The following is a 17,983-nucleotide window of genomic DNA, read 5'->3' as shown; positions in this document are numbered from 1 at the left end:
TGATTTCAGAGGAAAATGGTGCTAACGAGTTGGCATAGACAGGGAGAGATAAGTGGGGCAAGTGTGGGAGGATTTAGGCACAAAGGTTCCACTCATCTCAAGACATCTGGATGATGAGCTACTGATGGCTACTGTGGGAACTAGGGGGAGTTAGGGACCTACATGCTGCTAGCTGTCTGGTTTAAGTTGCCCAATTCAGACAAATTCAGGATTTAGAACTAATTTATTAGCTTTAGATAGAGGCTACTCTGGTTTAAGATCTTATTAGTCAATACTGAAAAGCTTAAACTATTAACTATGAGCAAATGACACATCGGTCTTCCCTAAGAGCAGCTGCCTACCTACAAGAGGTCAGAAGTTAATACGACACAGAACAGGTAGCGAGCACACAAAGACACAAGAACTACACCAACAATGGCAGGCTTGTCTCTGAACCATTAAACAATGATATATTTTAATCTTCTGCAAAAGTAAAGACGACACATCAGGTAGCTTACAGCACAACAACAAACTGTAGAAAAGCCAAGACAGCTAGGCAAATCAAGTGCTTCCATATGCTTGATAGTTCCTAAGCATTAATCAGAGTGGAGAAGTGAAGTAGAAGGAAGACTGGATTTGGGAAGAACCTACCATCTTCATACAGCTTCTTCCTAGTTGTGCTTTTGTCAAGGGACCCATCCAAGAAACCTTTCCCAATCTCTGACCAGATCTGAAAGAAGGCCAGAGAGAAGAGCATTGTCACTCACCACAGGCAGGGACTCCTTCATTCTGCTTTATTCAGTAAAATGAAAACATTATATAAAATGAAGTTGTCCTCTAGAAAATGAAATTAGTGTCCTCTTCAGAACACCATGCCTTATTCTAGTTCTTACATGTATAACAGCTGAAACTGAGTTGAAATGAAAAACCTGTAATTACAACTGTATGGAAAAGGCATGGCCACCCTGAGAGGGAGGTGAACCCGCTTCTTTCCCACCATACCACCAACAGACTTAACGTTCCCAAATGTGAACACAGCTTCAGATTTCCTCAGGTTTTCCCTCTCCACAACGCCACAGAGCCTTCAAAGGTTCTCTGAAAATGTGAAGTTCCACTGGCCTTCTCTGGAGATTTTAACTGATGTAGATCAAATACATCTCAATTGTCACTGGATCCCAATTTCTGCTGGTTCTTTAGAAATACCTGGCTTAAGACTAACGACAGTAAGACCAGTAGGATCTTTCTGATAGTTTTAGCTTCAGATAGTTGAGTCAACAGTCCTCAAGCTTTAAAGCTTAATGTTAGCTTAATGTCAAAGTCCCAGCAATAGCTTGTGCTGTCCTTTACTAAACTGTACATGCAGACACAAGCTGTTGGCTTGAACAAATAGTACAGGAAACTTCCTGGCTCTTTGTGACACTTACTACATCATGGTGCCTGCGGAATCGAATGACTTCCTGGTCATCTTCAAAGCTGCTGCCCATAGCTGTCTGGGTAACAGACTTCATGGCAAAGCCCAGCATGTGCTGGCAGAGTGGTACATGTTGAGCCTCAGGGAGGGAGAGCCATTTGGCTAGCAATTCTTCTGACAACTTAAGAAAGGAACCATTAATTGACAGTAATATCAATAGCCTATTTACCAAACATATCCCAAACTGAACGCATTCCCACCCTAAGTTCCTCAGATAGACCACACTTTCAAGGCCATGACGTACATCTACACTTTCAAGGGTTTCCTTTCATTGTTAACTTGAACAGTAATATTCTGCCCTCATATATCCTGCGTGAGCCCATGGTTCACCCAATGTAAGACAGCCCTGTCCATCTCCTGTTCCCTCCGTCACAGAAAATACCTTAAACCCTTTAATCTGAGTAGCTCCATATTGAGAAAATAAGACTAGTTGCTGGACTGAGTCAATAGAACAGTTCTCCACTTGTCTGTGGTCCCAACAGCTGGTTCATTGCTCCTCCCTCCTGTCTTGTAAAATAAATCCAGAAACCATATGCTCCAGGATCTTTAATTGCATCTGATGTCTTAGCATAAAACGTCACCAAACCTAACTTTCTCTCAGCCCAGTGGAGCTTACAGAAACCAAACGCTCACAGTGCTTGAACAGGCATAAGCTGTTCTCTGTCTCCCAAGCTTAAAAATCCAGTATAAATTTGAATGCAGCTTCTTTACCCTAGTAATCATTCTCATTAAACTTTCCTCTGTGAGCTACATAGGGTTTCTCCACTGGAGAAGAGGAAGTTACCTTCTGGATGAGAGCCAAGTTACTTTGCAGGGACTTTGTCACAGCACTTTCATACAGCTTTCTTCTCAGGTGGCTTTCTCCTGTATCCCCATTCAGGCTGGACTGGTACCTCAAGAAGGATTTCAACATCATCTCAAAGGGATCCGCTGAAAATAAAGAAAACATCATTCAGAAGCCTCTTCTGCACAGGCACGATGAAAACAGCCAGCTCTTCGATAGAGTGCTGCTGCTTCTGGGAGGTGAGCAAGGCATGGCTCCTTCACCAGGCATGGTCTCTTTGGGGTGCTAAGTTTCTCTTGCTCCACATGGATTAGGATGTCATAAAGATTCTTTCCTGTGGCAGGGTACCATCCTGTGCTCAGCTCCCCCTGTGCAGGTTGCCTCCTGACTCCACCAAGCTGCTTTTCTCAATACTTTTCATAAAAATGCTTTGAAAGCTCGTTCCAAGCTTCCCAGTTCCAGATGGCTCTGCCACCAACGTCTACCCCCCATATCTTCTGTATTCACGGTTTGCTTCATGTACATCTTTTACTCCAAACCTCACCACCAGGGCCTCTACATTATTAATGTGGTGAAGTACATTAGGAGTCAATGCAAAATTGTGCAATTGAGCACAGCCTATGACATGCTTTCCTATTCCTGTGAATCTTTCTGTGAGTGTCACAGAACTAGTAGAATCTCTAAGCAGCTATTTGAAAGCAGCACACAAAGAGTTTCAAGCAAGAGATTTTCAATGTTTATCACAGTTTGTTATTTTTCCCAGATGGAGTGATACCTTCAAAGCATCACAAAAGATCAGGGCTGGGCTAGACATACATGACTCTACCTACTGTGGACTCTACCCAGCAGAGATCAAAGCCTTATTATGCTCCTGAACTAACTCCCAATGAGACAATTCCTACCTTCAGAGGACTTACTATCACATGACAGCTAATGAAACCAGAGGCATGAATACAGCGAGCTAAATGTTCTTCTCTCACACCATTTTCCTTCCAATGTTTTAGAGCTCTGCAGCTCATCCCATTTCCCACTTCCAACAACAAGAAGTACATGCATGTGCTTTGTGGCACTGCATACTACTACTGCACTACCACTGCAAATGGTACCTGCAGCTCTGCACATGGAACAAACTGTTATGTGACTGTAGCTGCTGCTGGCAATTTCCCCTCCATAGTACTTTGCCATGGAGCAGTTTTGCTATTAATGCCACAATGCCCTTACTGATGGTAAAGCCCACAAAGCAAATCTAACAAGCAGAGCCATGTGGAGAGGCAGGAGAATGCTTAACACCATCACCTGCAGAAACTGCAATGTTCTCCTGGTAGGGATGAAGGAAACTGCTAGCTCAGCAGCAAGCTCCATATTTTTCTCACCCAATCCCTAGCAAACTGACAGTCCTACACCACTGCTACATTCACTGCTGCAAACTCAGCACTGCTTCAGCTGCCCTCTGCATAATTCTGCTCTTGCTTTACAGTATTTGGAAAGCATCTATTTCTCTACAGAGGCAGCAGATCAGTGATCCCACAGGGGACAAACCTCTCACAGAGACAGAACTCTGTCCTGCCAAGCACTTCTACAGACTTCATACACTTTGTACTAGACTTGAAAACAACTCTAGGATTACATTTGCACTCCTCTTAGTGAAACGTATCACACTTTCAACTGTCCAGAAACACAGTTCTATGCTTTTTTTTTTTTTTTTTAAATCTAGAAGTCTGATTATCTAAGAAGCATGACCACATTTTAACGCATTCCCCACTCCACATTTTAAAATGAATATATTTAACTGCTGGCATCTACAGGAGACCAGACTGGTCTGTAGCTGCCTTGGTTGCTTCCTACATTTAAGCGCAGGCAACATTTCACCAGTATTTGTGTACGTTCCCAACTTCAGTATGTTTGTGACAACTTGTTTGCTCAAGGGCCTGTCACCACTTCTCTGAGCTTTCAGAAAGTGAATGTCTACTCAACCTTCTCCAAACATACCCACACTTACACTTGAGTGCATTCAAATCTTTCAGGGTGAGCTTCCACCTTCTGGAGTGCAACCACTATCCAATGATTCTTGCTGATTTTTAACTCCAACTTCTTTTCCAGAGCATCAGCAGTTTTTTAAGTTTATGCAAATGTACAAGAAGTTTATTCATCACAACCCAGCATAAACTGATAGCTGTTATCTTCCTGTGCTTGAAAAGAGCCTGTGCTACCAGATCAGCAGTACGCAAGTAGCACGTATATCTACATCAGAGAAAGAAAAACTGCAAAAAACACAGGTTAAACCTAAACAACAACCTAACTACCTTATTGTTTGTGATTACCTTAGGAAGTAGAACATCTACCTGAGAGGCTTCACTAGAAATTAAAACATTCTCACAGGACTAAGATCAGTTCAGCTACCAGCTCTACTGACCACTTTCAAGTCTAGATCATTAGAAGTTTTCAGCACAAAATTCTGCAACTCAAACAAAAATGAAAATTAAAGAACTTCTTGAAATAAGGCTTTAAAAAACTCCACACAGAGCCGTGTAAGGGAGCTATCCCAATCACAGCTCTTTTCAGATTTAATTTAGTAAAACTCCCTATCTTAAATTGCATTCCAAGATGCTTTTAAATTATATCTCAATTTCCTATAGGATTTTCAACTGGCTGCTTCCAGTGATTAACGAACATGAACTTCCCATAAACATCTGCCTGTAAGCAGCAGATGAAGGCAAAAGCACAGTAATTTCTCAATAGCTGCTGGGCAGCAGCAGCTCTTGGTCACCAATATTGAATTCCAATAAGCAGTACCAAAGACACATCTGAATCACTATGTCAGCTGCAAACTAAGCTTCATTTTCTTTCTGTTTCCTTTGATATATAATGCCCAGTAAGGCCATATGGAACAAACAGACTCAAAGACAAAGCAAATGATGCTTACATGAACGGTTGGGGTTCACATGTTGTTTCAGGAGATCAATGGAGCCAAGGCTGACAACAAGGCGCCTTCCAAACCAGAAGGAGACCAGCGGACCATATTTCTCATGAAGGTTCACCAAGAACTCATGCAAACTTCTGCTGGCAATGATGTCTGGCAGGTTGCCATCCCTGAGGTACACAAAGAAGCCATCTACTCATTTGCAACATCCACCACCAAGGCTGAACCCAATCAATGTTAAGATGGGAAGCACTTACTTGTCATCAGTTGGAGCCAGCCCAGGGATTCCTGATGCCTGTCTGGATGCCTAGATAGCAAAAGGAAACCCTATCAGCCTTTCTGAATGTAGATTTTAGGCAAGTTTCACAGCTTTCTAGCAGAACTAGATTTCCCAAACCAATACTTCTGCGCTATTCACAAACGTTAAACAGAGCTGGACAAAGCGCATCCTCAGGCCTCAGACCTGCCGAGTTATACAGAAGTGATCAGCTGTGAGCGTGTGCCTGGTCCCACAGGCCAAACTAGGCTCTAACCATCTGATTCAACGGGAGACTCCAGCGTAGCTCTGACACCCGGATTTTGCCCACGGACCGGCGCACACGCAGACCATAAGCCGAGGCGTACAGCCTTTCTAAAAGGGCTCATCGGGGCACGGAACAGGCGGGGCACGGCCGCCCCAGCACGGAGCGCAGCCCTGCGCGGCCACGCCGCAGCCCCGGCAGCAGCGCGGGCGAAAGAGCCCGCGGCCACTCGCTCCCTGCAGCGGGAGTCGGGCCGCTCGGCCCCACCGCCATTACCGGGTAGAGATAGAGCACGGCGCCCACGAGGATGAGCAGGAAGGTGACGGCAAAGATCGCGAAGTCCAGCATGGCGGGGCCGGACCGGGCCGGGCGGCGGCGACAGCTGGGCCCCACCCCGCGGCCTCGCGGCGGGGCAGGAAGGGGCGGGCCGGGCCGCGAATGCGGGCGGGCATGGGCTGCCCACGGCGCCTGCTGCTGGTCTCCAACTCCACCCTGCACGGAGGGGGGTACCTGGGCCACTGCCAGCAGCACATCCAGAGCTTCCTCGGGGAGTAAGTGCCGCGTGGGGGGGGGGGGGCGCCCGGGCCGCGCCCCGCCGGGCTCCAGCGCCCTTTCCCTTCTATCTCTCCCCAGGAAGGTGAAGCGGGTGCTCTTCGTGCCCTACGCGCTGCACGACCGGGACGCCTACGCCCGCACCGCCAGGGAGAAGTTCGCGAGTTTGGGTAAGGCAGGCCCTGAGGCGCGGGCCCGAGCCGCCCCGGGGCACCCCGCCTCGGTTCTGTCCGCGGGGGGAAGGCGGGCTGCGGCATCGGAGGAGACGCCCAGGAGGCCTCTGCAAAAATCGTGTTGCAAACGCTTCTAACGCCTTCGGAGAGGAAGTTTTTTGCAGTAAGCCTTGAGCAAAGATTTTTCCAGACTGGTCTATTGCAGTAACTGCCTCTTATCTGCACTGCTCAGGATAACCTTGGACCCGTTACCCCAGTAACAACCAGTACTCACATCCTTGGGTGTCACACCACTCCTCACTGTGCAGGAAGACTGTTGCTGTCAAATGCCCATCTGGGTCTCCTGGCCCTTACTACATGCAGTGAACCGAGCAGAGCAAACCTGTCAAAGCCAAACATTTTAGACATTATAAAAAATAGGTTCAAATCAGAATACTGATGGCACAGCTCAATAAGTCCCATGTCCAAGCTGAACAGTAGCAGTGTTCCTCTCTTTTTTGAGTTAGCAGTTTGCACTGAGCTAGCCCCTTCTGAGCAAAGTGCTCTGCTTTTTGTGACGCTGAGCAGCATCTCCATAAAGCTAACATTGGTTTTGGTGTGGCTGGGGATACAGAAGCCCTACGCTAATGTAGGGTACACATTATACCTTGTAGTAGCCCTTAAGATTCCCCTGTTTTTACTGTGAGACATTTGGCTTGAAGCGGGGTGGGAAGTAACAGGAGGGAAGCACCGAATGTACATTCTTCCTCCCAAGTGAAGCGGCAAAGGTAAATAACTTCTAATTTAAGGTTATGAGCTGGACAGCATTCATGAATCTTGTGATCCAGTGGAAGCTGTAAGAAAATCTGAAGCAATATTCATTGGTAAGTCTTACTTCTTGCTTCCTAAAGAAGGTTTACATAAGACACTGTATTAGTCTGTTGTAGTACTGACAGCACAGAGAAAAGAAAAGTCCTGCCTTGCTATTAGAAGCTGCAGAAAACAGCACTTTGTGAACATTAAGACCCTGAATTTAATGGTGGGAATGGAAGTAGGTGGGACTTAATCAATGCAACTGCTTCTCTAGTAAGTTTTAAATTACTCACTTAAACAGCCCTTCAACATTAAAGACATGATTTTAGATGAATTATCACTTTTTCAGGACTAAGAGGAGCGAGGCCTACTGTGGTTGGACTGAGCAGTCCTAATATACTCCAGGGTATTAAAGTACTATTTGCTGACAAATAGTCAGCATCAGTGTTAGGAAGGGGAGTTAGGGCACGAGCCCATGGCCTGCCAAGTAAGCATTTCTCCAAAGCTTCTGGTTTTACTGCTGCTGAAAGCAGAATATTGTCCTGAACTGATCTGAGTCTGGCAAGTCTGTAGTGGCACCTATGTAAAATTTAGAGTAAAGCATGTTAAATAAGTTGGATACTTTTTCCTGCAGGAGGTGGCAATACATTCCGTCTCCTGAAAGCTCTCTATGACAACAGACTGATACAAGAGATCAGGAAACGAGTTCTTGAGGTAACAACTAGATGACTTTGGCTGAGGCTAAATGACAAACAAATAAGCATTTGTTCAGAGAAATACAAGTAGATTCTACAACTTTGTTTCTAATGTACTTAAATAGAAGGCATTTCATGCAAGCCGGTGAACTGAAATCTGTGCCCAAATGAAGCTTCTGTTAGTCATGGAATCCTGAAAAGCCTAGGGTCAGAAATTTTCCTTCTCCAGCAGTTTCCCAGATTTAGAACTGCAAGACCTTGGGATGTACAATGCTGTGCTGTAATATAGAAGTAAGCCCCTCAACATACACCAATGAAGAGCACTGTGGGACTCAACCGCTGGTCAGAAACCCTGTTTCTCAGCTTGTCTACTTTGTGGCTTGATACAGATGTGTTCAAGCTTCACGTTGCCTAATGATAATCCAAGTATAGAATTGGATCTACATGTGCCTTTTATAGAGTAAAGAAAAAAGAAAGTGGTATATTCACCTTCAGTATTTCCTTTATCTAAAATCGCAACGTATGAGCATCATTGAGCCCCCTCCTATCAGCAGCCATTCTGGCTTGGTTAATCTCGTAAGGCACAGCAAAAACAGACCATCCATGGAGGAAGACCAAAGTAAGGTGTTCCCCCAGTACTGTGAAACTGTGAGTAACTTCAGACAAATTTATGCAAACCATTTTATGTTTAAAAAGGCCAGCTGACAAGAAGAAAGGTCAGGTAGGCCATCTTAATATACAAATTTCTGGTGTGTCAGAATGGTTCTTGGCTTCAGATCTGATTTCCTAAAGAGCAGATAGTTCACCTGTTTCAGATATTTTCTACAACTGTAATGTAGGTAAGTCTCCTCTCTTAATAGCAAAGCCTAATGCCTATAGTGACATCCAATAGTTGGCTCTCTGACAACCATTATATGCATAAACTGCTGCCCACCGCAAACCCTGAGCTCTTGTATTTCTGCTTTTCACCTGTAAAATTAGCAGCAAAATGAGCTAGATGTCTGACTTTGCTGTTGAGTCTCCAATTTTGACAGAAGATGCTATAACATGCAGTTGTCAATTGTGATACTGCATACTAATCATTGCTTTTGTCTTTCAGGATGGGATTCCTTACATGGGATCCAGTGCAGGAACTAACGTTGCTACTGTCAGCATCAACACTACCAATGACATGCCAATTGTTTATCCACCTTCCCTGCAAGCCCTAGGTTTAGTTCCTTTTAACATTAACCCTCACTACCTGGATCCAGATGTTAAAAGCACTCATATGGGCGTAAGTAAAGCATGCCAGAGTTAACACAGAGTGCCAAGGTTTAACAATAGCATGCATGTGCAAGGGCTTACAAAGCTAGACACTGACTAACAACTGTTCCCTAGGTCAGATGGAAATGCCAAAGAGGCAATAAGACTTTAATCCCTCCTAAAGCTTTTGAGTAGGAAGGGAAGCTGGCAACGCAGCATTAAGGTGAAACCTACTTGCTTGTCTCTAGATAAGGCATCAGTCTTCAGTCTTTCCCTGTAAATAACTTGCTGTTTTACTGAGAGGACTGTAGAAGCTCTGTGCTGTACCAATGCCTGCTGTATTCCTACGTTGTTGTCCTTACTGACAAATCCTCCTGGTTTGATTTCCTTAACTACCATTGCTCGGTTCAAAAGCAGTAGCACTCAGGAAACATGGCAGAGCCATTCAGAGAAGGAAATTCTTCAGATAATTCCTACTCAAGACGAAACAAACAGATAATTAGTAGAAATCTATGGCTATCATCTTTCACAAACAAGGCAGCGCATACATCTGCTTTCACCATCTTCATCATCTCTTATTTTGAGTGAGCACATAAAAGAACATTTGAAAAAAAAAATAAAAAATAAAAAAATTGGCTGGAAACATGTTTTCAGGCTTGGGACCAGGCAGATTCTATCTGATCAACCTACAGCAATTGCTACTAGTGATCAAGGGTAAATCTATTTACTAAAGCCAATCCTGCCACTTTTGTCAATACATTGGTCTAATCAAAACATTCTTTTGGATGGGAATGCCTACTTTGTTTAATGTTAAGATGCTGTTCAACATTATACTACTTGAATGGCTCCACGTTCTACTTCACTCTCTGGGCAGCTAAATCTACACTTGTTATTGCAGGAAACAAGAGAGGAAAGAATTCGCCAATATCATGAAGAACCAAACACCCCTCCAGTTCTGGTGAGTTGTAGTTTCCAGTAAGGAAGGTTACGTCTGTAGCATGGTAAGCATTTTAAAGTTTGTCCTTGCTAGCTTTCAGTGTGAAACCCTGTTCCTAACAAGCTCTCCAGAACTGCAGCAGGGAAGGTTAGTTATAGTCCTGCTAAACAGCTACAGCCTTTGATTTTCTCACTTTCAGAAAATAGATTATAACAAGTAAAATGCTTTCGGGCTGTTAGATGCTTGAAGCCCTGTTGCCAAGCCCTAGGATTTTAGACAGCTCCAATCTGTCCCAGTCACTGGTTGTCAGGCATACATTGTATGTTGCTGGTAGTAAGCATGCAGATGGGTAAGATACCTGCCCTTTATTTTTTTGACATATTTATACCTTAAATGTTGTTTTAATCATAGAATCACAAGGTTGGAAACGACCTATAAGATCATCTAGTCCAACCGTCTCCTCATCATCATTGCCTTCATAATCTCTGGAGGTATCTTCGTTTGCCCATTCAGTAAATAATACAATTCAATACATTTGTAGTAGCAGTATGTCTGGGAAGCCAGGAACCAAGTTTCAAACTCAAAGCTGGTGTAGGGACAGGGAGGATAAACCTGGGTTACCGTTGCTTCAACAAAACCGGATCTAAGAGTAGCAGCAGCAGAAGTAATTGTGGAATGTATATTTAAGTTTGGTTTTGTTTTTCTCCTTAGTGGTTTGTATAGCCTTCTTCAAAAGGCTATCAAATACACGGGAAAACTGGCTTCTAAAACAAGATAACTCACCTTTGTCTTTGTATCTTTGTTAAAAATAAGCAAGTAATAGTCATGAAGCACTGCACTTAAAACTGGCCTAACGGGAAAAGTGCTCTAGCCTCTCAGATTGCAAATAAAGTTTTTTTTTTAAACCTATATTAGGGCTTGCGGGAAGGTGCAATGCTGCTTGTGGAAGGAGACAAAGCCACCTTGCAAGGAGTGACAGGAGCAAGGCTTTTTTTGAGGTAAACGCTTCATTTGAATTTGAGTGAAAGAGAGAGAGACTTGGTTAGACTCCTGGTACACACTGCCTCTTCCTCATTACTCAAGTCACTTAACTGCTTCCATTTCTGTTCAGAAGAAACACGAATACTGATTAGTGATCCAAAAAAGCAGTTAGTATGACAACACCTATGTTTCTAAGCTATAGCCACCATTCATCTAGAGCGTCCCAGTACTCCAGCTGGGCTCTGTACTCAAGGCTGGGGAATGCCACTTCGGTCCTAATGTACTCTAGAACAAGAGAATTCAGGCCGTTAGTTGTATGAACACTACTGAGAAGTCTAAAATGTATATCTCATGATGAATACAAGGAAGGGAACCTTGTTCTATCCCTAATACCAAGCAGAAGATCCTTGTTCTGTCCCTAATAACAAATGGAAGATCAGTAGACCTAGCTGCTGTTCAAGCTTACAGCATGGTTTATTTTGTTTACAGGGGTAAGAAACCAACTGAACATGAGCCTGGAACAGATTTCAGTTTCTTGCTGATTGACAGCAATTTCCAATAGCCTTGCATATTCTACAGCAAAAGTCAGCACGTGAAGAATGGAAGAAATGCTTGCAGTACAAGAGTGGGCAGACAGCCTTAACTTTATAAATAAAACTAAATATGCATTACTAGGCTCTTCTTTGCCACCCTGCTCACTTCTCAGACAATCTCTCCTTCCCAGCAAAGACATGCTTTATTGAAATGCTTGAATAAGAATAGAAGAGCACTCTTACTCTGAAAAGTTCTGTTATGTTCACATCTCCATTTTGATTCCTCTCTCAAAGAAAGTTACCTTAACACAATTAAGAGTCAGCTCTTTCTTCTGCCTTGTTTTACCTGTATAATAAAGCAATTGTTCATGTAGTGTCCTCTTACAGCATTAGCTTCATTTTTGCAGAATTAATAAAGTGAGAACTTTTGCATTCAGTTATTTTTATTGGCATCATACTCATTTTAAATATATACAGTGCTAATTATGTACAAAATTGTGCATGTTAAAAATTGTTAGGTTACAAACTCACAAATCCTAGAAAAGTGCAAAATTTTAAAACATCTTCCACCATGCTGTACAGAAAAAAAATTCCATCATTAGCTAATATACACACTCTCAAAACATACTGATCAAACCGAAATAAGACATACAGTATACACTTAAAGCACCCAGAAGGGAAAGAGATATTGCACAGAAGACTAACAGCAAGTTTGTTACAGTGCCTGAAGGCTCATTTTCATAAGTACATACTTAATACTCCTCAGACCTAACATTTAACTCTTTTTTTTTTTAAGAAAAGGCATTTTTTGGCATTTAAAAATTCATTTGTAACCACAATTGCACAATGTGTAAGAGTCAGAAGACATTATTAACTGTTGCTCTAAATAAGGCCTTTGCACTGCCTTTTTAGCTTTATAAATTTAAACAAATGCTGAAGCATATCGAATAATTTCTTACTGAATTTCATCAAAGAAACTTTGAGTAGCAGCAAAACTTCCAACAGAAGACTGACCAGTGAGAGGTAAGTCTAAAAGCAGCGTTTGCCTAATCTTACATGAAGATGCTCCTGCATAGCTAAAGGTTGGATCAGGACACGTGTAGCAAATTTTCGTTGTTTTGTTGTTGTTTTGGTTGTTTTTTTCCTCCTCATGGCTTTCTTTAATAGATCACAGCTGCATACAACTAAAGCAGTATTACCAGGTACACATTTAAGTTTAAAATAAACTGTTACTGCAAAGCAAAAACGTCTCTCTCATGAGAAAATGCTGACTAGATAGGAAATTAAATCAATAAATGGTTTCTAACTTCATTTAGATTTACGGTACGTATGGCTAGATGTTTTGTCTTTCCATCTTAAGACATCTTAGCAGCATTAAACCATAATCTGCACTGACAATCATGCTTTTGGGACGAGAAATTAGTTACAACAGTCTCTGCACAGAGCCTAGTCACAGACCTGGAAGGTCTGGAAATACTTTCCAAGTTACCCAATTCCATCAAACGAAAATAGAAAGCACACACAACTGGAGGAACTCTGTTTGAGTCATTTTGGTAAACAGTAACTAAAAACATCAGTATTCTTCCAGTGATGCACAACAAAAAGGTGAGCAAAAACTGGACTGTCTTTGAGACAAAAACTGAGACTGTCTTTGATTAAACAGTACAAGCACACCTGTAGAGTGTTCAAGACTTCAGTAAAATGAATAATACAGCTGACTGAAAAGTAAACTGTGATGCTATGCTGCCACTCAGAGGCCTTTCTGCATTCTGACAACTATAGTACTGAAGGAGGAGATGGTGTTCTACTGATTGTTAACTGTAGAGGCTGGCTTTGTTTTACAAGTATGCATTAACAAGAGCTATTATTAATAACAAGAAATTTGTTCCCTGGGATGGAAAGAAAGGCATCTTCCAAACACTTTGGTTAAGTCTGGCATTGGTATATAACGAACCTACATACATGAGATTGCACAAAATTCTTCTCTCCCCAAAAGGAAGATGTACCTCTTGTATCACTGCCTGCATCTGCTTAGACTTAGCCAAACAAACACGCACAATTTTAAAGCAAAGCAAGTTAATACAATCTGTTGTATTAAAGTCTCTTCATTAGCTTCATTGTAGTTGCTGTGCTGTTACCTATTACAGCACCAAATCTGACTGACCATTCACAAAAACAATGATCAAGTTCAGTGAATGAAAACAAAGTCTGGAGAAGTGTAGCACTTTGTGGTATATCTCATTTAAGAACTGTCTTCAACCATCTGTAATACTTTCCGGAGATTTTGGTAATATATGCTAGTAACTAGAGTGTATACATTTGCACAGCTTAAGTCACTCCGTAGCAGGAACTTCATAGGCAACTGATTACTAACAGTGTCACATTTATCACTGAATACTACATAGGTTTTAAACCAAAAGGCATAAAGAGCCCATTTGCAAAAGCACCGAAGTACATGCTTAAATTCCCACCAAATTAAATGTGACCCTACACAGTGTTTTTATCTAGCAATATTTATTAGATCAGGCCTTAGGGTATTAGGCTATATATTTATATGCAAGAAAAATGCAGTTAATTTAAGACTGAGATTATCATTTTGTGCTGGTGTTGGTAAGGTACATGGATGACAGATGATACAGTTTCATGATAGTCTATAACTTTATGACGGAGTAGTAGATAAGTATATTGATGTGGTGTAATTCATCTAAGTCTGATGCTAACTTGAACTGCAAACATTTCACTTTCTGAATGCTGGTATAGTATAAAAACTGCCAAGGCTAGACAAGATTCTTCACTACAGGTAAAATACTAGAAATAGTATCAAGAATTACAAGCCAACTGAGAAATCTAACAAATGTTTTACTTGAAGTAAAGGAGAAATGTCTTTTAAATATCATCTTTTGGTATGCAATTTCAAATGCTAGGAAGAATTTATTCAATACTGCTAACTTCTCAATCTAATTTATATACAAATAGCAAAAGCAAGTTTTCAGTTGTTTTTTTTTTTTTTTTTTTTAATATATATTTACACACTTCCTTACTTGGCTTCAGAGGTAAGCGTATCTCTAGCTTTGATAAACATCATTAAGGATGTTCCAAAAAAGAAATGAAAGGAAGTAGCAACAAGATCTAGACAAATGTAGTGTTACAAAATAACTGTGCACTGTTTATTCTCAATTCCTAATCAGAATACTTTTTGTCTCACAGCTTTACTTTTTTTACACTTAAATCTAATTTCACAAATGTCTCACTCAACATGAAAAACAATATGCTCTACTTGGCTTGAGGAAAGTAAAAGATCAATAATTCAGTCATATACTCTGTACTGCAATGATAGACTGCAATTCAATTAGCCTGAACAGCTGACAGAAATAAAAAGACTTTCTACTTGAAAGACATACGAAGAAATTAAGCAAAATGCCACCTACTGCTCAAACTTACTACTACCTATATCTTTATTCAAAGCTGGTTTCAGATAAAGGCAAAGTGCAGACCTTAGAACCCCTGGGGACTTTCCAGTGGGTCTAGCAAGAATATTGACTGTGTGGTGGTGTACACGATCCTTCAGGATGAGGGGTGTACAAGATGAAAAGGTAACATACGCTGCTATTCTGCATAGAAGATGAAGTAGCTCAGAGCTCACCTTTTCTCATTCTGCTGTTTTGTGCAGAGCACAAGCTGTTATCAAATCTGCTCCAAAACTGTCCACATTTCAACCTGGCTCAGATAGACTGATGATCACCTAATACTCACAATGACCTGAAACGATGGTATTCAAATGTCAAAGCTCCTCGCCAGAAGTCCTCCCATCCCCAATTGCTGCAACTACATTACACATTACGTAAGCTAACACACTGCATTCACTATTCTTGAATATTAAATTATTAAAGTTATTCTCTTGTATAAACATAACCTAAACACAATAAGACATTTTTCAAACATTTGTGAACCTCTGAGCAAGTGATAAGGATTTTCTTCACAAACACTATAAAAGAACCATTTTTGCTTTTTCTCTACTTGATTCTGCTAACTTGAAATGTTATTGCCTCTCCCTTCCTCTGCATTCATACCCTTAACTTCATATATGCATTTAAATAGAACATATCTGCATACTTACAAAAACCAATGTAATGCCCCAAGTGAGTTCTTTTACAACTTCCCAAAACTACTCTCCAAAGATCTCCCCTGAAATCCCTTCTTCATGAAATCATTACGGACAAGCTTACTTCACATTCTGATGTGCACACTTTATACTTCCAGAATCACCTTATTCTTCCTCCTGGATAGGCAATTGACAAAAGCAGTTCTCACTTTGAAAGTATGGAGTCTGAAAAAAAATGAACCACTTCACTTTCAGAAATTTAATGCTCTCTTGGCAGGTGACTCAAATTACTCTTATTTTTTCTTAACCTTCTAGACAATCCAGTCTGTCACAGTGATTAATTAGAATATTGCAACTATGGATAGACCCATTTTTTCTCACTAGTCTATTTCCTCTAAAGTTGAGAAAAAATAACATTATTCCCCAGAACATGGGGAATCCCCACAAGAGGATTTTTTTTTCTTTTTTTTTTTTTTTTTTTTTTTTTTTTTTTTTTGAAGTAAAGACGTTGAGGAAGAGGATACAGTTTTAGTGAAACTAACTGAACTTCTAAAAATTATCTTTTTCCAGGAACAGGGATTAACCATGTAGAAATAAAGATAATAAATATTGTGCCAAAAGTTAATGAAATGAGATTATACACAATGGAGTTCCTCAGGTAGTTCATCAGGTCCCCAGTCACAGGGAATATATATCTGATAATCTTTATAGGAGGTACATCGCACATTCATTTCCATAAATAAATAGAAATAACAAAAAGGTGATGGCAGAGGGAAGAGAATGGTAGCCAAAAGGGAACATATTATCAAACAACCACTTCTAACTCTGCTTTTTATCTGTACTCTACTTGCATCAGAAAGATACAAGAGGAATGATATTCTCTTTTTAATAGACATACATACATGTATATACATATATACACACAGACACATATACACACATACCTTCTCATGCCAGTCAAAAAAAAAACTTATTTTTCCCTCAGCACCAGGCTTTTAACAGGATGGGGATTATAATTTATATCATTGATATTATTAAAAAGGCCAGAATGATAGGAAAACACTCCTCTATCATATATTGCTTAAGAAAACATTCAATAATGGCTTTTCAAAAATATAGCATCTAATTAAAAACTGTTTTGTTGTGTAATGAGCATGTATAGATCTGATATTTTCTTCTCACCACTATTAAACACATCTTGAAAGCAGATACACTATTTTCCTGCTTAACAGAAAAAAAGTATAGCTAGCAAGTGCTTTGGTGAATACTAAGCCAAGAAAAAGAACAGGTGCTATTTAATCTGTGCTGTAATGTTAAAATGATTTTGCAATAGAATTTGTTTTTTCTTTGCAGGAGTTGCCTTACTAATAAAGATTGACCTTTAACTGACATGGATATGCAATTCCTCCTCTGTATTTCTTCAAGATATTAACTATATTATGGGATTCCTTCCTGTTTTATTCTACTTAAAAATATAAACAATCTTTAGCAGCAAGTTTTCCTACCTCCTTCAGCTCATCCATCACCTTCAAATCTTTTGAAGTTACTCATGTCTGTACTTTTAAGAATTTTTGATAATCAAGTAGTACAACACAGATGCTCCTTGCAGACAGCCTAAAATTGAAACTACACAAAAGATAACAGCAATGGCCATTTACAGGAACAAATCACAAGAAGTTATTCATTGGTCTAAAGACATAGTGAAAAGATCATAACTGTCAACTATACTGGTTTTGAATAGTACCGCTGTAACAGAGTTAATTCACTGTTAGAAAATTAGTGCTCTCCAAGCACTGCCAAGTATCTTTCTTGTGGTCAAGGAGCATCTGGCTAATAGAGCCAGTTTTAAATCAAATACTACTTATTTTTGGTTCAATTAGCAAGGCTTGGGTTTGGAGGTCTGGTGTTTTTGGTTTTTGTGTCCATTTCCTTTTGTTTGACTGCTTTTTGCTTTTTTTCCCTGAAACCCTGTTTTAGCAGCTATTTAGAGAGAGATTCTGTTGTAACCAAATCAATGTGGTTAAGGAAAAATATGCAAGCAAGCTAACTTGCATGAGTACATATGCTTTTTACTATACCTCTACCATAGGTTCATCTTCAACAGACAGAGAGTGAAGCCCCTGAAAACAGATGTACATTTAAAGTGACCAAAATATAAAATATATTTCTGGAATCCATGAGAGAAGGTAGAAGCAGCAATCACTTGGAATCTTGAGTGTTATATTCAGTCTCTCCTGATGAAATCTGGCTGAGCCGTTTGCTTGATCCCCAGAGCTTTCGGGAAAGCTGACCTGAGCGCAT

At 40.8% G+C, this 17,983-nt stretch overlaps 3 protein-coding genes across 9 annotated transcripts in view; 1 reads left to right on the top strand and 2 right to left on the bottom strand.

The window, feature by feature from the left end:
* The window catches only part of LOC122181677 (cytochrome P450 20A1), a 19,182-nt gene extending 12,485 nt beyond the window's left edge, over positions 1-6,697 (bottom strand). Inside the window, exons 1-6 of one of the 2 annotated variants that reach the window (XM_042874275.1) lie at positions 6,675-6,697; positions 5,412-5,461; positions 5,158-5,324; positions 2,235-2,380; positions 1,404-1,571; positions 631-709 (exon numbers count right to left, since the gene is read on the bottom strand). In XM_042874275.1, coding sequence (XP_042730209.1) covers positions 631-709; positions 1,404-1,571; positions 2,235-2,366 — 379 coding nt within the window. In that variant the 5' untranslated portion in view covers positions 2,367-2,380; positions 5,158-5,324; positions 5,412-5,461; positions 6,675-6,697. Of the gene's footprint in view, positions 1-630; positions 710-1,403; positions 1,572-2,234; positions 2,381-5,157; positions 5,325-5,411; positions 5,462-5,951; positions 6,067-6,674 lie in introns of those variants that run through there. The other variant, XM_042874274.1, reaches the window with a different exon arrangement.
* On the top strand, positions 6,107-12,020 carry LOC122181678 (alpha-aspartyl dipeptidase-like). The gene is made up of 8 exons (XM_042874276.1): positions 6,107-6,226; positions 6,309-6,397; positions 7,189-7,263; positions 7,827-7,906; positions 8,987-9,160; positions 10,028-10,087; positions 10,982-11,064; positions 11,537-12,020. The coding sequence occupies exons 1-8, from the start codon at positions 6,114-6,116 to the stop codon at positions 11,607-11,609; spliced, it is 747 nt and encodes a 248-aa protein (XP_042730210.1). The 5' UTR covers positions 6,107-6,113; the 3' UTR covers positions 11,610-12,020.
* Positions 12,006-17,983, bottom strand: part of NBEAL1 (neurobeachin like 1) — an 80,507-nt gene continuing 74,529 nt past the window's right edge. For all 6 annotated transcript variants that reach the window (XM_042874259.1, XM_042874253.1, XM_042874254.1 and 3 more), the window contains one exon: positions 12,006-17,983. In XM_042874259.1, the coding sequence (XP_042730193.1) occupies positions 17,882-17,983 (102 nt within the window). In that variant the 3' untranslated portion in view covers positions 12,006-17,881.

This window comes from Lagopus leucura, unplaced genomic scaffold (assembly GCF_019238085.1).
Source record: "Lagopus leucura isolate 7727_CA_CO unplaced genomic scaffold, USGS_WTPT01 Super-Scaffold_100012, whole genome shotgun sequence".
NCBI lineage: Eukaryota > Metazoa > Chordata > Aves > Galliformes > Phasianidae > Lagopus > Lagopus leucura.
Note: the sequence above shows the minus strand (reverse complement) of the source record. Positions and strands in the feature narration are given on the sequence as shown.

Excerpts from the sequence above, each read along its gene's own strand:
- LOC122181678 (XM_042874276.1), top strand. The coding sequence starts at position 6,114 with ATGCGGGCGGGCATGGGCTGCCCACGGCGCCTGCTGCTGGTCTCCAAC. Across the intron at positions 7,264-7,826 it reads ATCTGAAGCAATATTCATTG|GAGGTGGCAATACATTCCGT; the intron begins GTAAGTCTTACT and ends TTTTTCCTGCAG. Across the intron at positions 10,088-10,981 it reads CAAACACCCCTCCAGTTCTG|GGCTTGCGGGAAGGTGCAAT; the intron begins GTGAGTTGTAGT and ends AACCTATATTAG.